General features: G+C 37.5%; 1 protein-coding gene across 4 annotated transcripts in view; it reads left to right on the forward strand.

The window, feature by feature from the left end:
• RHBDD1 (rhomboid domain containing 1) overlaps positions 1-14,361 on the forward strand; it is a 34,338-nt gene extending 19,977 nt beyond the window's left edge. For all 4 annotated transcript variants that reach the window (XM_027464411.3, XM_013104256.5, XM_005024606.6 and 1 more), the window contains exons 6-7: positions 794-916; positions 11,819-14,361. In XM_027464411.3, coding sequence (XP_027320212.2) covers positions 794-916; positions 11,819-11,937 — 242 coding nt within the window. In that variant the 3' untranslated portion in view covers positions 11,938-14,361. The remainder of the gene's footprint in view (positions 1-793; positions 917-11,818) is intronic.
• The last annotated feature ends 7,464 nt before the right edge of the window (positions 14,362-21,825 follow it).

The following is a 21,825-nucleotide window of genomic DNA, read 5'->3' on the forward strand; positions in this document are numbered from 1 at the left end:
ACTCAGCAGAGATTTTCTGTGTTCAGGTTTAGGTTGTGTTAAAGGAAGAGATTCTCATTCAAGTCTCTTGCCAAGTTGTTTTCTTTTCTTTTTAATCCCAAAAGGATTTGGGTGGGTGATGGCTTGTTCATGCTTGTTTTGACAGACTTTGTAAGTGGTCAGAAATGCTTGGTGGTCATTAGCAGAGGCAGCATACAGTGGCTGTGGCATTAGATGAGATCTGCAGTGTGTTTGGGTTTTGTTAGTTTGGTTAGAGCAGACGTAGCACAAACCAATTGCATATTTCCCTACAAAAAATGCAGACTTCATCCATGCATATTCTAGTTTCAAACATTACTTGAATTTAGGATGACAGTGGTACATACTGTTTATGGCCACAAGGGTGAAACAAGACACAGGTGGAAAAAAGCCTGAAGCAAACCGGTGGTGTGGTTGCTGTTTCAGTGACATAGATAAGGTGTCCTAGTAATGACATTTAAATGTTAAAAGGAGATGATGAAAACCATCTTTCAATTTGTTTGAAATTTAAAATAATGGTAGTTCTATGTTACTTATTTATAACTGATAAAAGATGGAGGTGTTTGATGCATCTTGCTTGTTATTATTGTTCTCCTGTTACTGTAGTCTGGCTTTGCAAATTACAAAAATATATTTTGATTCATGGCATATCATAAATCCTATTTTTTTCTCTCCCAAATTAAACAAATTTGTAGAAGAAAGATAACAAAAATAATGTCTGGCTTCCTCCCCTTCTACTGAATATCATCAGTTTATTTTCCTTTTAATTTTACAGATTATTATTATAGATATCCAGAGTATCAATACACAACACCAAGGAACTACTATGATTATACGGGTGGGCTTACAGAGGAAGAACAGCTTGAAAGAGCAGTGCTAAACAGTCTTAATGAAAGAGGTAAGGCTTCTATTGTGTTTCATATATCAAATTATGATTCATATTGAGGTGGGAGGAACACAGGGAAGATGTATTGTTCATGATTTATTTCCAGTCTTTTGACATCCATTCAGAAATGGACAAAAGTTTTCTGGTAGAATTTTCAGAGAATGATGTGTGAGGATGGAGTACCATTCTTAGTGTAACTGCATTTATTAGCAGTTGCTTACTGTTTGATTTACCTGCTACTTCTGGAGTAAAAGAACTGCTTTTATAACAAACAAAACCAAAGTAAATTAAGTTACTGTGCCAAATAAACCCCTCACATTCTAAAGAGTAGTAGGGAGCAGTGTAACAGAGGAATCGATGCTGCCAATATTTAAACTTTTTTTGTATTTTTTGCTTTTTATTTGTATTTGAGGAGAAATGTACTGATGTCTTACTCCTCACATTTTCCTCTTTCACTCTAAAGAAAGTTTGTGCTGGCTAGTGGAAAGACCAGAAGAAAAAATAAAAGCAGTTTAGGAATAAATATAGTATTTGTTTTTAATTGCAAATTATTAGTTGAATTGGTATAAAATATATTAACTGGGATATACTTTATTTTTCTATAATGGAAGTAAAGTCAAGAGAAAAAAATCTTAGAACGATATATTTCTCATTCTGAAAACTTGAGCGAAAATATACTAGGCTAACAGTATATTAATGTAAATGTTAAACCTGATGCTTTAGTAGTTTTGCAACATTTTAATATTAAGTGATTATACAAAGGACATAAATTACTACATATGTTGTCTGGTATTGAGATTTTTAATATCAAATACTGCTCTTTAATCCTGTATATTGTATGTCAATATATGACTTCAACCAAAGGCTTTACGTTCTCCTTAAGTTAACAAAGCTGAAAGGTTTCTTTTAAATTTGATGAAGCTCTAACATTAAATCTTAATAAAAATAACCTGACTGCCACTTATCAATGTAATTTTTCTTCTTTTGTTCATAGGCTTGTTATTCTAACTTCCTGGGTACAAGGAAGTCTTAATTAGGAAAAAGATAACAGAAACTCATACTTGTCGCTGCAACTGTTAAAACACGATGCACTATTCATTAATCTTTGCTCGGAAAAATAACTTACATCACTGGTTTATGGCTGTTAGAAATATCAGGCAAAATATGAAAGTAAATATCTTGACACGTCGTCATCACTTTCTTTCACACCGTCTGTGATCATATATATTATGAAGGATGTTGTGTTATCTGGAAGATAATTTTAAAAAGGCAGCAGATGAGGCAATGTTGTGTATGAAAAGGTTTCTTCAGTTTGAAAAATTGATTAACGTGTTTTTTAATGTAAATACAGCTTTTTGCTTTACATCTATTGTGAGAAGTCACTTTTGAGGCTGAAGTGCAGTTTTTTGGGAAAACTAGTTTTTAAAGTGTTTTTTGTAGTTGTGTTACATACTTAGGTTTCTAACTGTCCATAAATATTGTGAAACTATAAACTTAAAAACAAAAACCAAACAAAAAAAACTGTTTTTCAAACAAAAAACTATTTTCTGCAGCAAAATTAATAGTGTAAGAAGTTTTAGAAATGATGATAATCTGAGCAGTTCCTTTTAAATCAAACTTTTCCGAAAAACTTAGAAGCTGGTGAGGGTCTTAGGTTTCAAGCAAATTAATAATGTATGAGTCCTAATAATGTAAGAGTCTATCTGGTCTGCTGGCAAAAGTTGGCAAATCAGATATTGTTCATGCTGTTTTAGATGTTTTAAAACAAAACAAAAACCAACAAAACCACCACAACAAACAGGTAATATCAATATTTTGTCCTATATACATCTGTCCTAAATACGGTTTTGGGAAGGACTGGGTCTAAAGTGAGCTTTAATGGAAGGAACATTTTTTACTTTACTGACATTTTTACTTGATGTTTTACATCATTTTTTACAGATTGATTTTGAGAAAAATCTTTCAAAGCTTTTAAGTGTTTTGGGATGTGTTGTCTTGCAAGAGCATGAACCTTGTTTGTATCTGTTTGTTTGTGTTTTTATACTATGAACACAGTAAAACTGTGTTGTTTTTTTTTTTGTTTACTTGTTTTTCAAAACACTCTGTATAAGATTCCTGCTCTTGTGAGCTTTGTCTGTAACAGCTGAGTGCCGACGGCTTTTAAGTCATTGGAGCTTAGGCATCTAATGGATGCCTCATGTCTTTGGATGAATGATGATTTTAGGTGTAGTTTTAAAGCCATTTGATATTCTTTTGAGGCCTTAAGTCACACTGCAGAAGGAAAAAACATAAATTATTACTCAAATCTCAAGACATCTTTGACAAAGATGTCAAATTCTTAGCGCTCTGTAGAAAATACGTGCATGTAGGAGTTGGTATTACAATAAAAGAAAATGCTTTTATTTTCAATGCCATAAAATGAAGTCAGTTTGTAATAACAATGACAAGATTATGATAATAAAACTGGACAGCATACATTTTAGTCTGTCATCCATCAGTATGGAACACCTGCAGCTTTCTGTCTGTAGCCTTAAATAACCTACATCACTATAGGTAAGTGTTTGTTTCTGTTTGCTTTTTGAAGTACTGTGCTGTATTTGGACAAAGATAGAACACGTTTCCTCTTATAGTTGAAAATCTTACTTGGAAAATGCCCTTTGAAACCCGAGAAAGAGTTCAAATAGCCTCTCTAGCTAAGTATGTCTCGCTAGCAGATAACTGGCATACCAAGTCACATTTTTAACTTCGGTTTGAGACAACAGCATTTCTTATGTCTATGCTCGTGTCTGTTTTCAGTGCTAGTTAAAGTTGTTAAACCTCATGGATAAGCGAAGTGGGAAATCTATTGTCGTTTCCAATATAGTTTGGTGCAATTAAACTTACATAGGTGGTATTTTTATTATGGTTTCACAGCAGCACTTTAATTTTGCGGCTTTTCCTGTTTGTCACAGTACTTTAGTTTGGAAAAGTAAGACTACAGAGCTCAACTTTGAAAAACATTTCATAAAACACGCTACTCAAAGGTTAAAGTTACCTATGGGCACATCTTATTTCCAAAAGAAAGTAGTATAGAGTTTGTAATTGATCATACCTGCTTCAGAGTGACAGAAAGGATGAAACGAAATGTATTGTGCTAATGAGCAAATAGGGTATTCTCCCGTGTCAGTCTGAAAAATAAAGCTTGAGTGAGTACAGTCCTTTGAGCAGGACGTGTTTTTCCTTGAAGCATGGCATTTGCTGTAGCTTGCAGTTATATGGATGAAACAGGTACTTAACATGACTAAAAATTGCCTAGCATAATTTGAAACAGGCGGCTAAATGGATGTAAAAACAGGTACCAGAACCAAAATTCAAGGCAGTCTTTCCGCATCTTTTTGTTTCCAACTGTGAAATTTATACTATTGCACTTGCTCTGTAGCTTGGCTGAAAATAAACATATTTTTTTTCTTAGACAAATGTATTTATTAGGGGTTTTAGGCCACAAAATGTACCATTAGGTTTGGAATGTTGATCCAGTCTTACAAACTGCTGTGTTTATATCCTGCTGAGCTTTTAAGATGCTCAGTGGCATAGTCCAGAATTTCCTGGTATCAGTCATCCACAACTGAAAACTAATTTGTATTAAGACACATTAAGACAGGCAACAAGTTTAATCTAAGTAATTATTTTTATATAATCCCATACATGAATTTATTTAAACTCGGCATAAAGGTACTGTCTTCCTACTTAATCTGCATTCACACATTCCAGAACTGCAATTTTATTTTGGTGCCCTATCCTGAGAAATTCTTTAATAATAGTAATAGGTATCTAATGCAAGAAAAAGTAATTGCTAGGGCTGTTTATGTGAGATTTATGTAGGCACTGGTTTTGGCAGTCTGTCAAATTGTCATAACGACCTATGCTCATTTACTAAAAAGAACTTCTATATTCTTTCTATCACTAGTTTTAGATATTGTCAAACAAGAACTAATGCTGTTTACATTGGTTTACTTTTTATTTTCATTCTGATTCTCATAAAGTAATTTCATATTACTCACAAATTAAAATAACTTCTCCTTCAGTTAAGTCAGATAAGGACAATTATTGTTTTAATTAAAATTTATTTATGATATTTAAATTATATGGTTTCACTATGAAATTAAAAATATATGGCTTTACTTTTTTTTTTTGGTTTAATCCTCATATTAGCAGCTGTATATGGTAACCCCGGTATACCGTCTCTCTTGTTCTTATCTGTTTTTTCCTTGCTCTTTTGCTCAGAAGAAATATCTGGATTAGTGTGGGACGGGGATTTTTGTGGTGGTGGGTGGTGGGTTTTTTTTTTGAGCCGGACTTCTAAGTTTATGTCTTTCAGTCTCAATAATGTTAAGAATCCCCCTGCGTGCTTGTGTCTCTGCACAAAAGCATTTTTCTCTTAAGAATAAAGTTTTTAAACGTGTAGTTTTTGTATTTTGTGGTTAAAGTGAAATATGTGTATATAGAAAGTCCTCATAGGTTTCAGTGCAAATATGCATTTCTTTAATTCTAATCTGATTTAAATTAAAGGAAAAAAAGAAATGTTTAGATGTCCCAGTATGTACTAATCATAGGTACATCTGCAATGTGGTTATGAAATATTTAGTCATCTGGCTTAGCAGTTCTCTGACTTTAACTTTACTTCCCATTTCTGCTTTCTTTTATTGAGACTGGGATTCTTTGTTCTATTCAGGCTATGAAACTTGCTAAATCCATTGAAGATTGTGAGTAGTTTGAAACAGAAATGCTGTATGATTCCATTTCTCTCCAAGCAGGGTTGTCTTTCCCCTTCTGCTACGGTAGAAATGCCACTCATTGCATTGAAATGGTTTTCTGTAGAAATGTCGTAAATTACATGCTTCGATACGCAGTACATGATATCAGATTAAAGTACCTTTCATAAAGTCACGTGTAATGATTGGCATCTGATTCTGAAAGGCCAACTTTTCTTTTAGTTGGTCTTAAGTACCCAGAAACATGTTCTGGGAGAAAAGCTCTCTCCTTCAAGTGAAGTTCTTCCTCTAAATATCTTTGGAAATAACTTTTTATAACATTGCATATGTGGTCTAAGATTCTGATTGCTAGCATTTTGTTTAGGCAAATTTCCAGGAAGTTTAATTGGTAGATATTCAGCATTTTCACGTAAAGTTTTGGTGTGTGCTTGGTGTTAGTAGCAGACCACAGTAGCCAGAAGTCTGTTATAAATACTTACGGACTCCTGGTTTCTGAACATTTTTGAACTTCAAAATTTTCCTGAGGCTAATAAGCAAGTTTACCATTGGAGCTTTCTTATTTCCTTGTTAATATATAATCTAAAAGATAAATATCATTTAAGTTAAAAATAAATAAAAATCCCAACCAACATGCGTAGGAGTAGAAATGTTCATAATTGATAACCGCTGATTAAAATATCTTCCTGATTTCATCGAGCAGTTCTCTTTCAGTATTTATGAGACGCAGATAAGCAAAATCCTGTCATTTTTTTCAAAACTGCAGACTGTGCTTGATTTTTGTCTTGGGTAGTTGTATTCAGACAGCATTCCAGTTTCATTTGCAGTATTACTTCTGCTTCTCGGACTCCCATAGTTAAGTAGATAGATACCAAGTTTCAGATACAAGTCTGTCACAAGTGAAGTATTTGGTTTGTCTCAGGAATATCTCATTCCTTGAAGGGACCCTTGTCCCATTTAATTTTCTGTTTCATGTGCTGCACTTGTATTTTAAACAAATTAGAATCTCTTAGTAAATGATGAAATTGCACTGGAAACTAATAAATTAGGGAGTTCTTTAGCAGGTTCTCCCAGTGAAAAGCTAATACTGTCGCTCTTTTTCTAGCAATAGAATTGTAGCAAGAATCATAGCTAGAATTTTCCAGCAACAGAGCTCAATTTCTGAAAGAAGATTAGTGATGCGTAGTATTAAAACAAAACAACAAAAAAAATATTTTTGAGAATAAAAGTTCCGATTTTCTTGGTAGTGGAGATGAATGCTCACCAGATATGTAAGAAGCAGCACCACTAAGCCTTTCCCAGCAGGCGTGGTGTGAACTGTAGACCCGTGAGCATTTGGCACCCATGAGTTACTGTTCTTGACAAATCGTTCTGGAAAGCAGGGAAGTGGTTCTGTTCTGAAATCTGTTTACACACGAACTCATTAGTTCAACGGCTTAGTGAACTGGAAGAGCAGAGCTGTGTTCTGTTAAGTGATCATTACCAGAAACTTCTTGATGCGAAGTCCAATTGTAAAGTTGTTGATGCAGATGAATGGAATCGGGAACAATTTCTATTCTGTCTTCCTGAAAAAGTTCTGCCCAGTTGTTCATACAGGATTGCCTCAGGTTTGGGGCTTGCTTGGGTGCAGTACTCTTGAGTTGTGTATTCAGGGGATTAAAAAGATGCCAGTAATTTAAAAGTAGGACTTACCCTACTTGAATGATGAAGCATTTGCACTTAGAAAGTGGGGAAAAAAATAAATAGATTATTGAAGCATTGTGATGCTAGTACACCTCAATAGTTTAGAACATAACTTTAGATTGTGTTTCATACCCTAATACAGTATGCCTTTCAAGGCTGTTCTGCTCCAAGTTTTGCCCTGGTATTTGCTTTTCTCTAGTTTGCCCTGGATGTAGCGCTGTGGTGAGTTTACTATACTCAGTATTTAATACCTGGAGATGATGGCATTCATTTTGCTGTGCAGCACATGTTTCATGCCTTCCATCAAATGCTTGGTACTATATCCTGTATTTCTGGAAACCTTGCCTTGAAGGGTTAACTTCCTTTGGTCTTTTAGCAACAAATCACAGTGATACAGTAGTTCCTAGGTTCTGATTATCGATACAAAAGATTTTATCTTATGTCTCAATAACCATTAATTTTATTTGCACTAAAAAAAGTATATGATACTGCTACATTTAGAACTTCATGCTGAAAGCTATACAGAATGCTGCTTTTTTTTCTCTGACTTCCTAAGTATGCAAGAACATTTTGGAAAGTATCACCAATACAGCTTTCTTTTGGATGCTTTTTTTCATGCAAAAGTGTCAACTGCCAAAGAAAAGTAAAAATAGCAAGAAAACAACAAAAAAAAAAAGTTAAATCTTCAATTGTAGTTAGCAATGTTTTGCTTACATTCATGCTGCATCTATTTATAAATGCATGGTCTGCATATGGAGTAACTCTGTTCTTGGTGCTTTGACCCAAGACACAGTGATACAAGTGGGAGTTTTTATATTGACTTCAGTGGTCTCTCGACATTTTTTTTCTTAGTAACTTGGATGTTTTTGTAAAGGAACAAATGTTGTTCCTTCCACAGTGGGTTTGGCAGGGTCACCTTGCTGGAGAACAAGCAGTTCTGCGTAACAGCTGTGGGCATAATTAGAAGAAGCTGTGTGTGGGCTACAAAAAAACGCTCTTCCACGTTGGAGAAAGTGGTAGTTGCTGTGGAGTGGCTTCAGTCTGCACTGGTGTTTCCATTCATCTGGGTTTCTTGGTCTTGGCATTGGAAAATGGATATTGTTTAGAATTGCTTTGTTGTGTCTTTGTTAGGCATGCAGAAATGCCCTAAAAGAAAGACAAAGCTTTTTTTTTTTTTTTCAAATGTGACTTTAAATATATATAATATATAAATATATAACATTTATTTATATGACATGTAACTATATATAACAAATTTAATTTACAGTTAAAAGCAGCTCCAGACTAAGGTCAGTGAATAATCCTAACGTTGGATTTACCCATTGATTTACTATTTTTTCTCTTGTTGTTTTATCACTGGATTAATTTTATAGATTGGGTATAACTTGCACTTTGTTTATTGAGACTTAAAAATAATGTTCTGGACCTTTTCCTGATGTCTGACTAAATAAATTACCATATTCTAGTAGTTTCAAGAAAACTATAAATCTCCATGCTGTGTCTTGTTGGCCAAAGTCACATCTACATCCTTATGGTCCTAAGGCCAACTGTGTTGTGTCCCTTCTATATATTTTTTTTAATTTTTTCTACTGATAGTCTGTAGCTTGCATTAAAATATATATATACTGATTTTATACACACATAATAATTACGTATGTTCCCTGCTGTTGTCAGTGTGCAGGTAGGTTTTACAATTATGCTCAAAAGGAATATATGGGACACTTCTGTCTTTCATCTTTAATGTGGTACGTGCAGTTGTGTAGACATCGATGAGCAAGCAGCTCAGCTGGCCCTGAAAGCTGGCTGGATGTGATCAGGAAGTCTTACTGTCATTAGCTCAAGCAGGTTTTTTTGCTAATGAATTCAGTTATATTTAGCAGGCTTAAGTACAGAGAGAACCAATCCATTCTGGAAGGGATTAATTAGAATCACCTCAGTTTCATATTTTGGATGTGGTTCCCAGGCAAAGTGTTGTAAGGTGGCAGTGAGTGTGAAGCCTGCCCTTGTCCAGTTCTTTGGTAACCCAGCAGCGGCTGTGTAGCACCATTCGTACCATGTCGTACATGGAGAGGTGTGGCTGGCATCTGTGTTTGATGAACCTGATAAAATTTTAATCTTTCTGTGTGTTTTTCAAGAGGGAGAAATGGTGGTTCAGATGAGCATTACTTGGGACTTCTTGCCTGTATTTATCCAATTGATCTCACAGCTTAAGTGTTCAGCTAGGCAGGTTTTGCTATGTTACTATGACATGATACGTAAAGGAAGAATAATGCATTTATTTAGTACTTTTAAAAATCAACCTTATGTGAAGCATAGAAAACCTTATGTGTTACCCAGAACAGGCTCTCAGCCCTTCTGGAGGGAAGGTTTTACATTTCTCACTGCTATCATCTGTCTTAGAAGAAACTGTGTGGTCAGCATTGACCTGACCTGCTCTTCTAACAATCCAGTTGAATCTGGTCTCATTGTATGCTACTTTTCTTCCTAACTTCACTAGCCACACCTGACTTCCCACTAGTTTGGTCTTTGAGTTGTCAGCCCTTCCACAGCACACAGCACACACGGTTCGTAGGCTCCCTTCCACAGATCTTTACTGACCTTGCTTTGTGCCTTCCAGTTTGAAGTTACTGTTGCTTTGGAAAGGATATTTATTGGGTTATGAAATATTGTAAGCCCTTGTGTATCTCAGCTTGTGGTCAGTGGAACACAGTAAAACAACTGCTTGTTCTTTGCTTTTTGAACACACCTTGTATCAGAAAGTAAAATGAGGGGAAATAAATAAACGTAGTAAATGAACACTTAGCTCAGCTGAATCTTTTTGTTAATGAAAACCATTCTGCCATGCTGCATATGAACTGGTGGTTTTTTTTGTTTTGTTTTGTTTTTGTTTGTTTGTTTTCCAGACAGTGAGATTGTTCTTGGATTTTAAGTAAAAAATAAAATTGAGAAGCAATTTGCCTTGTGCTAAGGCCTGCAATTTGCAATACACATTAGCTTTTAGTAGCATTCTGAACAATTTCTTCTAATGTTCATTTGCTGTTGCTGCCATGCATGTATATTTATAATTTCCACGGTATAAAGATAAACTGTTGGAGCACATTATAAAAGAGGTGGCATCATTTCATCACTTAAACTTGATGAACTTGCTAGCATGGCATGCTATTTTGCAAGGGAGAAGTATGCACCTAGGTGTAGGGTAAGCGATGGTGGGTCCCAAGGAGTTCATGTAATGTTTGTCAGCGACATAGCATTTTCAGAAGCAGAGTAACATCTTAAATTATTTTGAGGATTGTCTCTGGTAAATTGAAACAGAGGGACAAACTGAAGATAAAATACAAAAATATGAATTAAGTTGTCTGTATATTAATTAATTAGAAAAATACTTCTGACCATTGCCTCTAATTTTATAAACACTTAAACAGTGCTAAGCAGCAAAAACTTGAACAGCTATAGTTATCTCTGGAAGTACTTTCCAAGAGCTTGACTGCTTGGCAAGCACAGAAGAAATCCTGAACGTGTTTTCAAAATCCTACATTTGGTTAGCACCCTACAAATTAAAATGCTCTTGTAAGTGAATAAGAAACTAACAGAACTACTTTGTGAACTGGACTTCCTGCTATTATGCAATATAAACAATATTATGTGTTCGCTACAAACAATTCTGGATACAGGATACAGCTGCAGTTAAAATCCATTTTGAAAATTAGCTTAATACAGTATTTGCCTTTGGTTTTCCATATTGCTAATATAAATGAAGTTCTGAGGTGGATGTTTAAGAAATACCGAGTATTACAAAGACTGTTGTGTTACCTTTAAAGCTACTTTGTTTATCCTTACCTCTGTAAGTGAGCTCAGTTTCTCATTTTTGTTTCCCAAGGCCCCTCAGTTGTGTGTAACCACAACCTTTCAATCTTTTCTTTGCTCTGTAACTTAATGTGAATTGTGAGCAGTTGCTTTCCTTTGTTTTCTCTTGCAGTGCCAGGGCAGAGAACCTTTCTTCAGTCTTGGTGTGATATTTCTGCTCACATTAACTTACAATTCTCTCTAGCTGAGCTGCCACGTGGAGTTGATTTATGAAATTGCTTGCTGCCAACAGGATGGGAGTTGTGTGCGCATCTGGTATGGGTCAGCACATGTTGGACTGCTACACTAAAAGCAAATACAAAAGCTTGTTTTGCCAGAAGTAGCTATTGAGGATGTTTAAATATTCTAACAATCTGGAGTTTACTGTATAAAGTAAGGATTGAGGAAAACGTTTGCTCCCAGTTTAATACATGCTAGGCTTTGGGTTTGGGAGATCTTCTGGTGGTGTTCTTCATTTCGGTGTTTTAAGAGCAGTTGTTGGAAACTAACAGTCCTCGAACCAATTGACCTGGAAATAATTCCCCATTTTCTTTGTGTTGCAGTGCTTTGGATTACAGGATATATGTGCATTTTTTCAAATTACAGAACAAAATAACAGTTGTGTTTCATTGTCTTGTAGATTTTGGTGGAGCAACATACAATAATGAGCGGCGACCCTATGGTTTTTGGTTTCCACCTGAGCAGAATTCAGAAGAGGAAGTAAGAAGGCAAAGACTTCGTAGGTTTGACAGAAGATGAAGTTGGCAGGTGTTGATGTAAATTGTAAAGTGCTCTTCAGAGTTAAAATATTTGCAGATTTATTTTATTTTTACTATTCATTGCAAAACTGCAGAAGATTTTGTGAGTTCAGGCTCCAAATTTGAACTTGCATAAAAAATGAGTTGGGAATCAAAATGTGATCTTTGCCAATCTCCATTCTGATGTATGTTAAATCTGGAAGAAGACTGATGGTTTCACCAACCTTTTTCTCTTCAAAGTTATTCTTTGTAGCTTCAAGAATTCATTGGCTTTTTGGCTGCTGGTATTCTCAGATGGCAGGGTTTCTTTATTCTTTTCTATGATGGATAATACTTTTGAAATATAATTTTAAAACTATGCAATTCTTTCCTACATATTTCCCATTTTTCTATGATGAATAACTCTTGTGATTGGCATGTGAATTGTCACTTGAAACGACTGCTTTGATGACAACAGGTAGCTCATAAGAGTTGGGCTTAAGCTTTTCCGCAGTTTTGCAAACTGTGAAAAATAGTTGGAGCTATTGTTATCCTAAGGAGTTACGTAATAGAATTTTTAGTGTTGGAGTCTTCCTTAAAATGTGCCATTTAGTGTAGAGCTTGAGTGTGACAAAACTGAGTTCTAACTACTTATTCCCTAGAACCAATCCTAATGTTTACCTTTTTAATTAAAACAAACAAAAAAAAACCTTGCTTTTACAGAGTTGAAATAACTTGTTGTTAGGAGCTTTATGGAAAGGAAGGTGGATATGTCATGAAAATATATTTATTTGTTGACTTACTGTTTTGGAATAACTATTTTTCCTTTTTAAAAAGGCTTAGAAACTGTATCATGTGTATGCTGTTCATGGAGCTATAGAAATTCTACTATTTCTCTGTATGTATCTCATCTGAGGTCCAGTTCCCATGCCGTCTGCAGACTTGTGGAGATCACACCTTAATATAGTTTACCTTGAGTTTCTCATTTTCTAGAGAGCATTTCTTGACGCAACTCCAGAGTAGCTGGCAGCAGACCGGAGAACTCGGTTGTCGCTTTGGACGGGACCTCTGTTGGCTGCTTGGCGCGCAGTGCCTGTCCTGCTTGTGGCACATCTGCCTGTTCGATGATGTAAATTAGCAAACCTGAAGGTTTTTTGAGTATCTAACAGTCAGGAAAAATACTCATTGCCTAGATGTTTTTTACCTTGTAATGGAGGAAATCTGTCTGAATCTGGGAGTGATCCTGTAACTCTTCAGTCCTGAAGAGATGTGCTTGCACAGGAATGATTCCATTATTGTCTTTAGGCACATAATTCTTTGAATCTCACCAACGCTCCTTTAGTAAAGTGTTAGGATGAGCAATTTAATGTTTTTTATGATGAGCAATTTAATGGTGATCACCAGTCTGTGCTTTATGAAGTCTACCTCTCTATGGAGTTAGAGTGTAAAGCACTGTTGTATTTTTCATACAGAAAAGAAAGATACTGAAACTGAATTTGTGATTATGTTGTGTAAGTAGAGTACACCTTCTGGTTTTAATTAATGTATGTAGGGGAAACTTTTGTTAGTTGAAAAATTCAAAAACTGTTCTTCACCTGTGCCATTCTCACTTTCACCATCTGTCTTACTTATACCTATTGCTGATTGTATGCCAAGAAGCAGCAAAACAAAAAAATTAGGCGGGGTATGTTCAAGGCTCTGAGAGACAACAGACATGGCTGCAATGCGACTTTGGATGTCCTTGTTAAGGTAATACTAAAACACTGGTGTTATCATAATGTTCTCTGGCAGATTTGAAGTCAGTAGATAAGTGATGAATTTCTGTATCCTTGGTTTTGGTTGTTTTTCAATATATGTGTGTCTTGTTTGTTATTCTGTGGCTACTGAATGTCCTGAAAAAAAAAAAAAAAAGCAGATACTTGTACCTTACTGCAGACTAACTTTTCTATGCCTTCTAAAATTAAATATCAAAAAAATGCATAGAGTTTGCATATTTTGCTCAGGGTGCAAAAATTGTGTGTGAAGAAGGACGTAGCATTGTTTCCCCAAACTGAACTTAATGCTCCGGTCAAAAGTTTGTGAAACTAAAACAACAGTTTAGCAGACAAGAAATTGTTTTAAAACACTGGATATCACTAGTCAGTTGAAAGGGGGGGGGGGGGGAGTAAAACCAAGAACGTGATTACAAATTTAAAAGCACTTGCATGCTTTTGTAAAGGAAGGATTAATACCAACCACATGAGGAGTAACACAGGAAGTTCCTCATACTAACAAGAGCTCTCATTTTTATTACCATAAGTATGTCTCATACGAAGGATCTGTTTCAGTCCCCCTGTTCTTGTTTTGTCAAGCACATGCAACTAAATGCCTATAAAAACTGTCAGTACTAATAGTTGTTTTCACTTTTTCATATAAAAAATTGAAATAAATTTTTGTACACTTCAAATTGTCTGCTTTTCTTTTCAATGATAAGGCATATATTTTAAAATAGCAGAGCTGCCACAATATTGTTAGAAATGAAGGCTGGATGCAGAGGGGGGCAGATGATCAGGACTAATTTTTCTTCTTTTGAATTCAGTGGAAGTTTTTGGATTGGATTATTGGGCAGTTCCAATACACTTGGTGTTCTGGAAATTGTACCAGAATGATTCTTCAGTTGGGCCTTACCATCTGTTCAGGTTGGGAGCCCTGATGATGATAGATGCAAGTCACAGATGAATCCCTAATGTATGCTGACAAAAATTCAGGGCAGTGTACATAAATGGGTCCTCCACCTCGGATATTTTCTGGCTGTTTAGAGGCTGACTAACTATATATAAAATATGGATCTTTAAAGAAAGAGTAGTTTGGTTTAAAAACAAACAAAAAAACCTTTAACACCTGAAGTTTGGTTCCTTTGTTTCAGGAGCTGTGATTTCTTGTGAATATTTTATGCTTCATCTAAACTCTGATCAAGTACCATGTAAGAAATTCCACCCCCTTAATTAATCCTAATCAACAGACTTGTTAACAGGCCCATTCCTGAAACTTAATGATTAAATGACCAAACGTTTTACTGCTTATAAACGTTTTTTTTTTTTCAGTCCAGAATTAAGATGTGGTTAAATGTGTTTAACTTTTAAAGTTTTTTTTCCACTTCTGTTTTATCTTTAAGCAAAAGCAAATAACGTATTCACGTATGTAATACTTTTTTCCTGGCAGCACTGCTTCTCCTAAGGGGTAGAGTGCCCTAAAAAATACTAACAAAATGGCATTCATACATGTCCCACACCACAGCAGGGGAGCTTGTGCTTGATGAGTGTCAATGGTAATGTTGTTCTCAGTACAGGCTGTAAGTGAGATTAAAATCTGCCCTACTTCCCTTAAATTGTCATCGCTGAAAATCAGGGTAAGTAAATACTGACAATCTTCAGCTTTCAATTCTTGAACCCTTTCTAAAGGAAAATTACTCTTTCAGAAAGTCTAAATTTAGTGATACTCATATCCATTAATTGCAAGCTGAGACAATTAGAGAAGGACAGTTTTCCACACAATTTTGTATGGTTTAGGTATTTTGTTTATACTCACAAATGGTAAAGCAACTGGGTTAGTGAAAGACAAGAGTGAGTATCCATGTGGCAGCAGTCTTCTGCCGCATGAGAACAGAGAGAAGTTCATCTCTGTTGTTCACTGGCTACTAGAAACTTCCTAATTTGCAGCAAAATGAAACGTAAGCAAAGAATTTCTAACCATGTTGACAGTGAAGCTTTGTAATGAGCTAGGGATACTCTGCAGTTTCCCTTTGTAGTCTTCTAGGAGCAGGTTAGACAAATATCTCTTCAGGAGTGTTAAACATCACTAAGACAAGAGGAAGTAAACAGTAGGAGAGCAATGGTTTGTGTCAGGTCCTTCAACAAATAATTCATCACAGGGATCATTTAGAAGCTATTGGTGCGAAGGTCGCTTCTGTGAATCAGCATGGTGGGTAGTACTTCCCTTCCCATGTAGCAAGTTAAGGAATGGTCCCAAAACCTCTACAATGTTGAGCGTGGAATGACTTTTTTTGCTGACTCCTTAAAATTAGTTCAGATGTATGCATAGCCTTCTCAGATGCTGAAGTGTGTATTGTATATTATTTTTCCTAATTAACGGATGGATTGTATTGTTCCTAATTAGCTCAATTCAGCTATGCTGCTAATGATGTAGCTCAATGTTTTTTGGTAACGTTTCTTTCACTTGTGTCAGTACAGTGTAATTCAGTAACAATTGATAAAATCTTTGAAATAGCTGGTGTGCAAGGGTCAAGCTTCCCACTTTCATTCTGATCAGTGTTTTGGGGGAAGAAAAAAAAAAAGAGAGCTTAGGTCAGAGCCACCTTCCTGGAAAAATTGACTGAGAATGAGCATCTAAACCAGTGATATTTGTAATCAGCGCATGAAAGACAGGATGAGGGAGAACGGGTTAAAGTTGCACCAGGGGAGGTTTAGATTGGGTATCAGGAAGAACTTTTTTACCAGAAGGGTTGTTAGGCACTGGAACAGGCTGCCCAGGGAAGTGGTGGAGTCACCATCCCTGGAGGTCTTCAAAAGACGTTTAGATGTAGAGCTTAGTGACATGGTTTAATGGAGGACTGTTAGTGTTAGGTCAGAGGTTGGACTGGGTGATCTTGGAGGTCTCTTCCAACCTAGAAATTCTGTGATTCTGTAAATCCTGCAAAAAGATCTTGCTTTTCTGTGTAGTGATACTTTGTTTTACCAAGCTGAACATGATGTAGTTTTGGGGCTCAAATCCTTTATTCCAAGTCTTTCTATAAACTACTAAAATGTGTAAGTTAAATACTGTGAGCTCAAACCTGTCTCCTTTTGAGAAGCAGCCAAGAAATACCCCATAGTGGTTGAAAAGGTGAGTTTTTCTTTGAAGTGGTTTTAGATGCTGAAGGCCATCTATGTAATACTGAAGAACCATGGAGTTGTTCTTCCTCTTTAAACTTGTATCACCTCTAATTGAATTTCCAGTACCTTCTGGAACATCTAGATGAAGTGACTAGAAAGGGGAAAGTCTAAGTATGAACAGCGCAGTATTTATTTGAATGATGAGGATTTTTTCCCCCCACCTGGCTAGTTTTCCAGCTGGTTAAATTGGGCAAAACTTCAAAGGTTGACTTATTTAAAATGCTGACTTCTGAAATAGTATCCAGTTGTGAAACAGATTCCCATTTTGATGAAACAATTGCTTCACTTGCCAAAAAAGTTTTTACCACAGCCATTATCAGAAAGTTTTTATCACTTCAGAGTTGAATCAAATCCACTCTGTCCTTGTCTGACTGCTTGTCTTCACAACTGGTTTTTGAGTGATTTATTTTAATTTTTTTTTTTCAAACAGCTGCTCCCCACCCATTACTCTTTTAATTGACTAATCTTCCCTGTGGTCTTGAATGCTTTTTTCTTTCTTGCCCAGACAGTTGACACCAGAGGGCACATAGAGCATTGGCACATAAGTCCTCATTTGCAGCCCTTCTCTAAGTATGGCAGGCTGAATTCAATTAAAGGTTATTTAGGGGTTGTTTGCGTAAGACCTTACAAGGCCAGGCTTCAGTCTGTGAAGTGATGTCATTTTCAGCAGCCTGTCTGGCACACCGGAGAGTTCCCCAGGTGGACGTGGTTTGTTTCCTGAGTTTGGATCTTGGTGATACTTAAAGAATTGGTGAGGGTGAACATTGTGGTCTCGTGCTGTGCTGGAGGGCTCGCATGGTCATTGTAAGCTGGCTGTCTCCAGCTGTGTGTTGGGAAGAGTTGGCATGAAATCAGATCAGAATCAGTTTTTCCTCAAATAGTGTACTTTAAAGCTTTAGGGACATCTTTTTAATAAAGGAAACAAGACTCGGGTTGGCAGGTAAGAGACATACCCATCAACTTGCACCACTCATGTTTTTTAAAGTTACCCCAAACACAGGCAAAACCCATTTAGACTACAAGACTTACATATTTTTTTGACTATTTCACTGGTGCTTACGAACCAGCCGATGTAGGAAAGAGTTGTTTTGGTTAAGAGTTTACACTGGAAGAATTCCTGGAACAGTTTTGCCTAAATTTGTTTCATATAGCAGTGCAGTTCTGGGAATGAGTCTTTAAGCATTTTTTCTGATCTAGGAATAGACAGACTGCTGCTGCTCCTGTTCCTCTCCACTGGTAGCCTGACAAAGCTTTATCTGCTGCCGCGGCCATGTGCCAGTAAACTCCCGGTGAGCTTTTCAGCAGGGAGAACAGCTGTGCTGCTGGCCCTGCTGACCCACACCCACAGCAGCCTTGTCCCCAAGAGCAGGTTCTGTAAAGATAACCTCGTTGGCACTTCCACACAGCCACAGTTAAACTACTGAATTCAATGGGACTTCACATAAACATGCATCTAGTTTTTATCTTACCAGCACTGGTGGACAGCACAGTCCAAAGGGAACAGGAAGCCTGTTCCCTACTCCTTGTGCCAACTTTCATCTGACTTTGTTTTCCACATCCTTTATTTTTCTGAAGATTTCAGCATTGTAATTTTGCCTGGTCAAAGGAATAAAATCAAAGGGCTCAGAAAGCTTCCTAGCAATATAGATATCTGTAACTTGACAGGTATCTGCCTATAGACATCCGTTAACTTGAAGAGGAGGGAGTAGAAGTGAAAACCAGCAGAGGGAACACCAAGGTCAGAGGAAGAGGAGGCGATGCTCCGTGGGGCACAGCCCTGAAGAGCCGGCTCTGCAGCCCGCAGAGTGCCCACACCGAGTGCAGGTGCCCCAGAAGAGGCTGTGGTGTGCAGAGGAACCCATGCCAGAGCAGGTACAGTGCCAGAGGACCACGGCCCATGGAGGTGCAGTGTCAGAGCACAGAAAAGAGGAGAAGCGGTGGAGAGGAGCTGCCAGCTGTGTGCCAGGAGCCCGTGCTTTGTGCCGCCTGTTGCCTCACTGACAGGCCCGAACGCCACCTGCAGCACTAGCAGGGATGCAGGAGAGGAGTCTGGAATTAAGTTAGGCCTGGGAAAATGGGAGGAAAGGTGTTCCAAAGTTTGCCATCTTGTTTCCCAATACACAAATCAGTAATTACATTTTTAAGCTGATCGGTGATGAATTATTTACGCTGCCCAAGCTGAGTCTGTTTAGCCTGCAGCAGTACTCACCAAGGGATTTCCCTGTCTTCACTGGGATCCATGAGTTTTCTAACTCCTCTTCCTCCCGTTTTCTCCCGTCCCACACGGGCAGTGTGTCTGCGATCAGCTCCCCCAGGCATCGAGGTGGTCTGGCACTAGGGCACCTGATGACCAGGGAGCTCGGTCGGGCCCATGGAGCTGCACGTAGCAGGAGGCTGCACCTGGGGGTCTGCTCGTGGAGGTAACAGCCCCAGGTGGGCTCTGTGTGGAGTTTAAGTGTCCCCTGTTACCTCATTCTGATACCTGGTTTTGGCATGTCAATTCTGGACTTTCACTACAGAGACTTTACTTCATGGAATGAATTTAAAGTATACTTTAGAGAACATAATTTTTACAATATAGCACAGTTGTGATAAAATGAGCGATAGCTGATTTCGGGTTTGCTTTAGTTTCCCCATGCCTGCATGCTTTCTGTACACCAAAAGAAGAAATTCACTTGAAAAGACGTCTTCAGTACTAGGCCTGTGCATTTATTTCCCTTTCTAGTGAAAAACAGCAAATGAAGCAGAAATGGCCACGTGTTAACAGGTTTTTCTCTGCCACATGGGCAAATGGGTGTCATGGTTTGTGAGGGCGGCAGGAAGGAAAATTCTCATTGTCACTCAGGGGTTGTGAATGGCTTCACTCCAGGGTGGTTCATCCTGACTGGCTGTAATGCTCAGCGCATTGCCAGCATCGCGTTCTGTAGTGCTATTAATGATCGTGTGCTCTGGAGGAAAATATTTGCTTCTCTATGGGGCCTACACAAGATCCAAAGCACTTGAATGCAACAGTGAGTATTATGTGGATTATAAGGACTAGAACAAGGGTGTTCCCTTAGAAGTGTTACGAATAGTTTCAACTATACGCTTTTACATATAATTTTATAATTAGATCCCACATGAGTAATTTACCTAATTATTTTCTGTGTACAGTCACTGGACAAATGATTGCAGGAGTACATGCTGCTTTATAATTTGGTCTGTCTTATTTGCTTTATAATATTAAGCAATTTATTTGCAACTTCATTTGGAATTAGTATCACATTTGACAAATGCCTTAGCTAAGCACAACACAGGAGCTTCGGCAGCTATTGGGTATTCTAAGGTGTCGGTAGTAGCTTGAAATACATCTCTGATATAGTGTGCTTCTGTAGAAAATCGTAACACGTAACTAGCACGTGCAAAAACTGCATCAAAATCATAGAAAAACATGATTGTTTTATGTCGTGTTTAAAATCTAACAAGATGGCAGAGAGACAGCTTATTTAGGGAGACGGCTTAGGGGAGACATCATCGCTCTACATCTGGAATAAGTTGCAGTGAGAAGGGTGTTGGTCTCTCGTCTTGGGAGACAAGTGATAGAACATGAGGAAGCAGCAAGGGGAAGTTGAGATTTGATATTGGGAAGAATTTGTTAACGGAAAGGGTGGTTAGGCATTGGAACAGGCTGCCCAACGATGTGCTGGAGTTGCCATCTCCAGAGGTATTTAAGAGACATGGATGTTGTGCTTACAGCCATGGTCAGTGGTGGATTTGGCTGTGCTAGGTTGATGGCTGGATTTGATTATCTTTAGGGTCTTTCCCAACAAAAATGATTCTATGGTTCAAGATTATTGGGTCTTTGATTCTTGCAGATGTTTTTAAGACTTCTTTGTACTACTTCAAGTTGGAACTACATTCAAGTCCATCCAATCCAATTTCATTCCATTTTACGTCTTTGTCTTATTAACTCAAAGCTTTCAATAATGTAGCGTATAAGAATTTCTTCGTTATTTACCTAAATGCAGTTAGTGCCATAAACCACACTGTAAATACTTCTAGCAAAATGAGTGCCCTTTTCCAGTGCCTCTGACCTGAAAAGGGGCTGCAAAGAAGTAACAGAGAAGCTGGTGAGTACTGCCAGGAAAATCTCCTGAGACATAGATGTGGAATTCTCTTTATCCATGGAAAAAAATGGTATCACCTGAGGAAAATGGTATGTTCAGCTGCTACCAATATGCTGAAGCCACTAGCTCAATGTGGTTTTAGAGGTGACCTTTTTAGAAATCCAGTTTGCACACCTTATGGGGTAGGTGACTAGGGCACAGAGCCACCCTTCACATACTGCTTTCTTCTCAGGAATAAGCTCTGAAGTTTCTCAGCACCTTGGAGAGTCGCAGCCTTGGTTTTCACTTCTAAACCAGAAAGCTGGTCTTGTGTCTGTGGGATGCTGTCTGAAGCAGGAGGGGATCAAATTCTTTTGCAGATTGGTCCCTCAAAAAAAAAAAAAAAAAAAAAAGTGACATGCCAGATTTGAAAGGAAGGGCATGCAGCTATGATTACTGAGCTGTGAACTGAGAGGCGTGCCCTGTGCTAGTGGTCATCCAGGACCCCAAAGTGCAATGTTTCCCTAGCCAGGTGGATATAGGAATGTGTCCCAAGAAGGTTCTTCACCCTTTCCCAGGTGAAAGAGCAGGAGAGTTGACCACCACAGCAGCACAGAAGATCAACGTGGTTTGGGTGGCTTTGTTGGAAAGGAATTGCAGCCTGAAGTGTTTACACTTGAATGGAATTACTCTGGTTTGTTTTTCTCTGGCTGAGACAGGAATGTCTGTTTTTCCCACTTTTTGAGTTTGTGCATCCAAAGTTGAAGCTGGCTGCTCAGGAAATTGTGATGGCTTTGGAGGGAGTTTTCCTGGAATAAGGATTTCTGGATGATCTTAATCTGTTTGAAAATCCTTCTGCTTGTGTTCTCTTAATAAACACAGTGAAATGAAAAG

Source organism: Anas platyrhynchos, chromosome 9, assembly GCF_047663525.1.
Source record: "Anas platyrhynchos isolate ZD024472 breed Pekin duck chromosome 9, IASCAAS_PekinDuck_T2T, whole genome shotgun sequence".
NCBI classification, from domain to species: domain Eukaryota; kingdom Metazoa; phylum Chordata; class Aves; order Anseriformes; family Anatidae; genus Anas; species Anas platyrhynchos.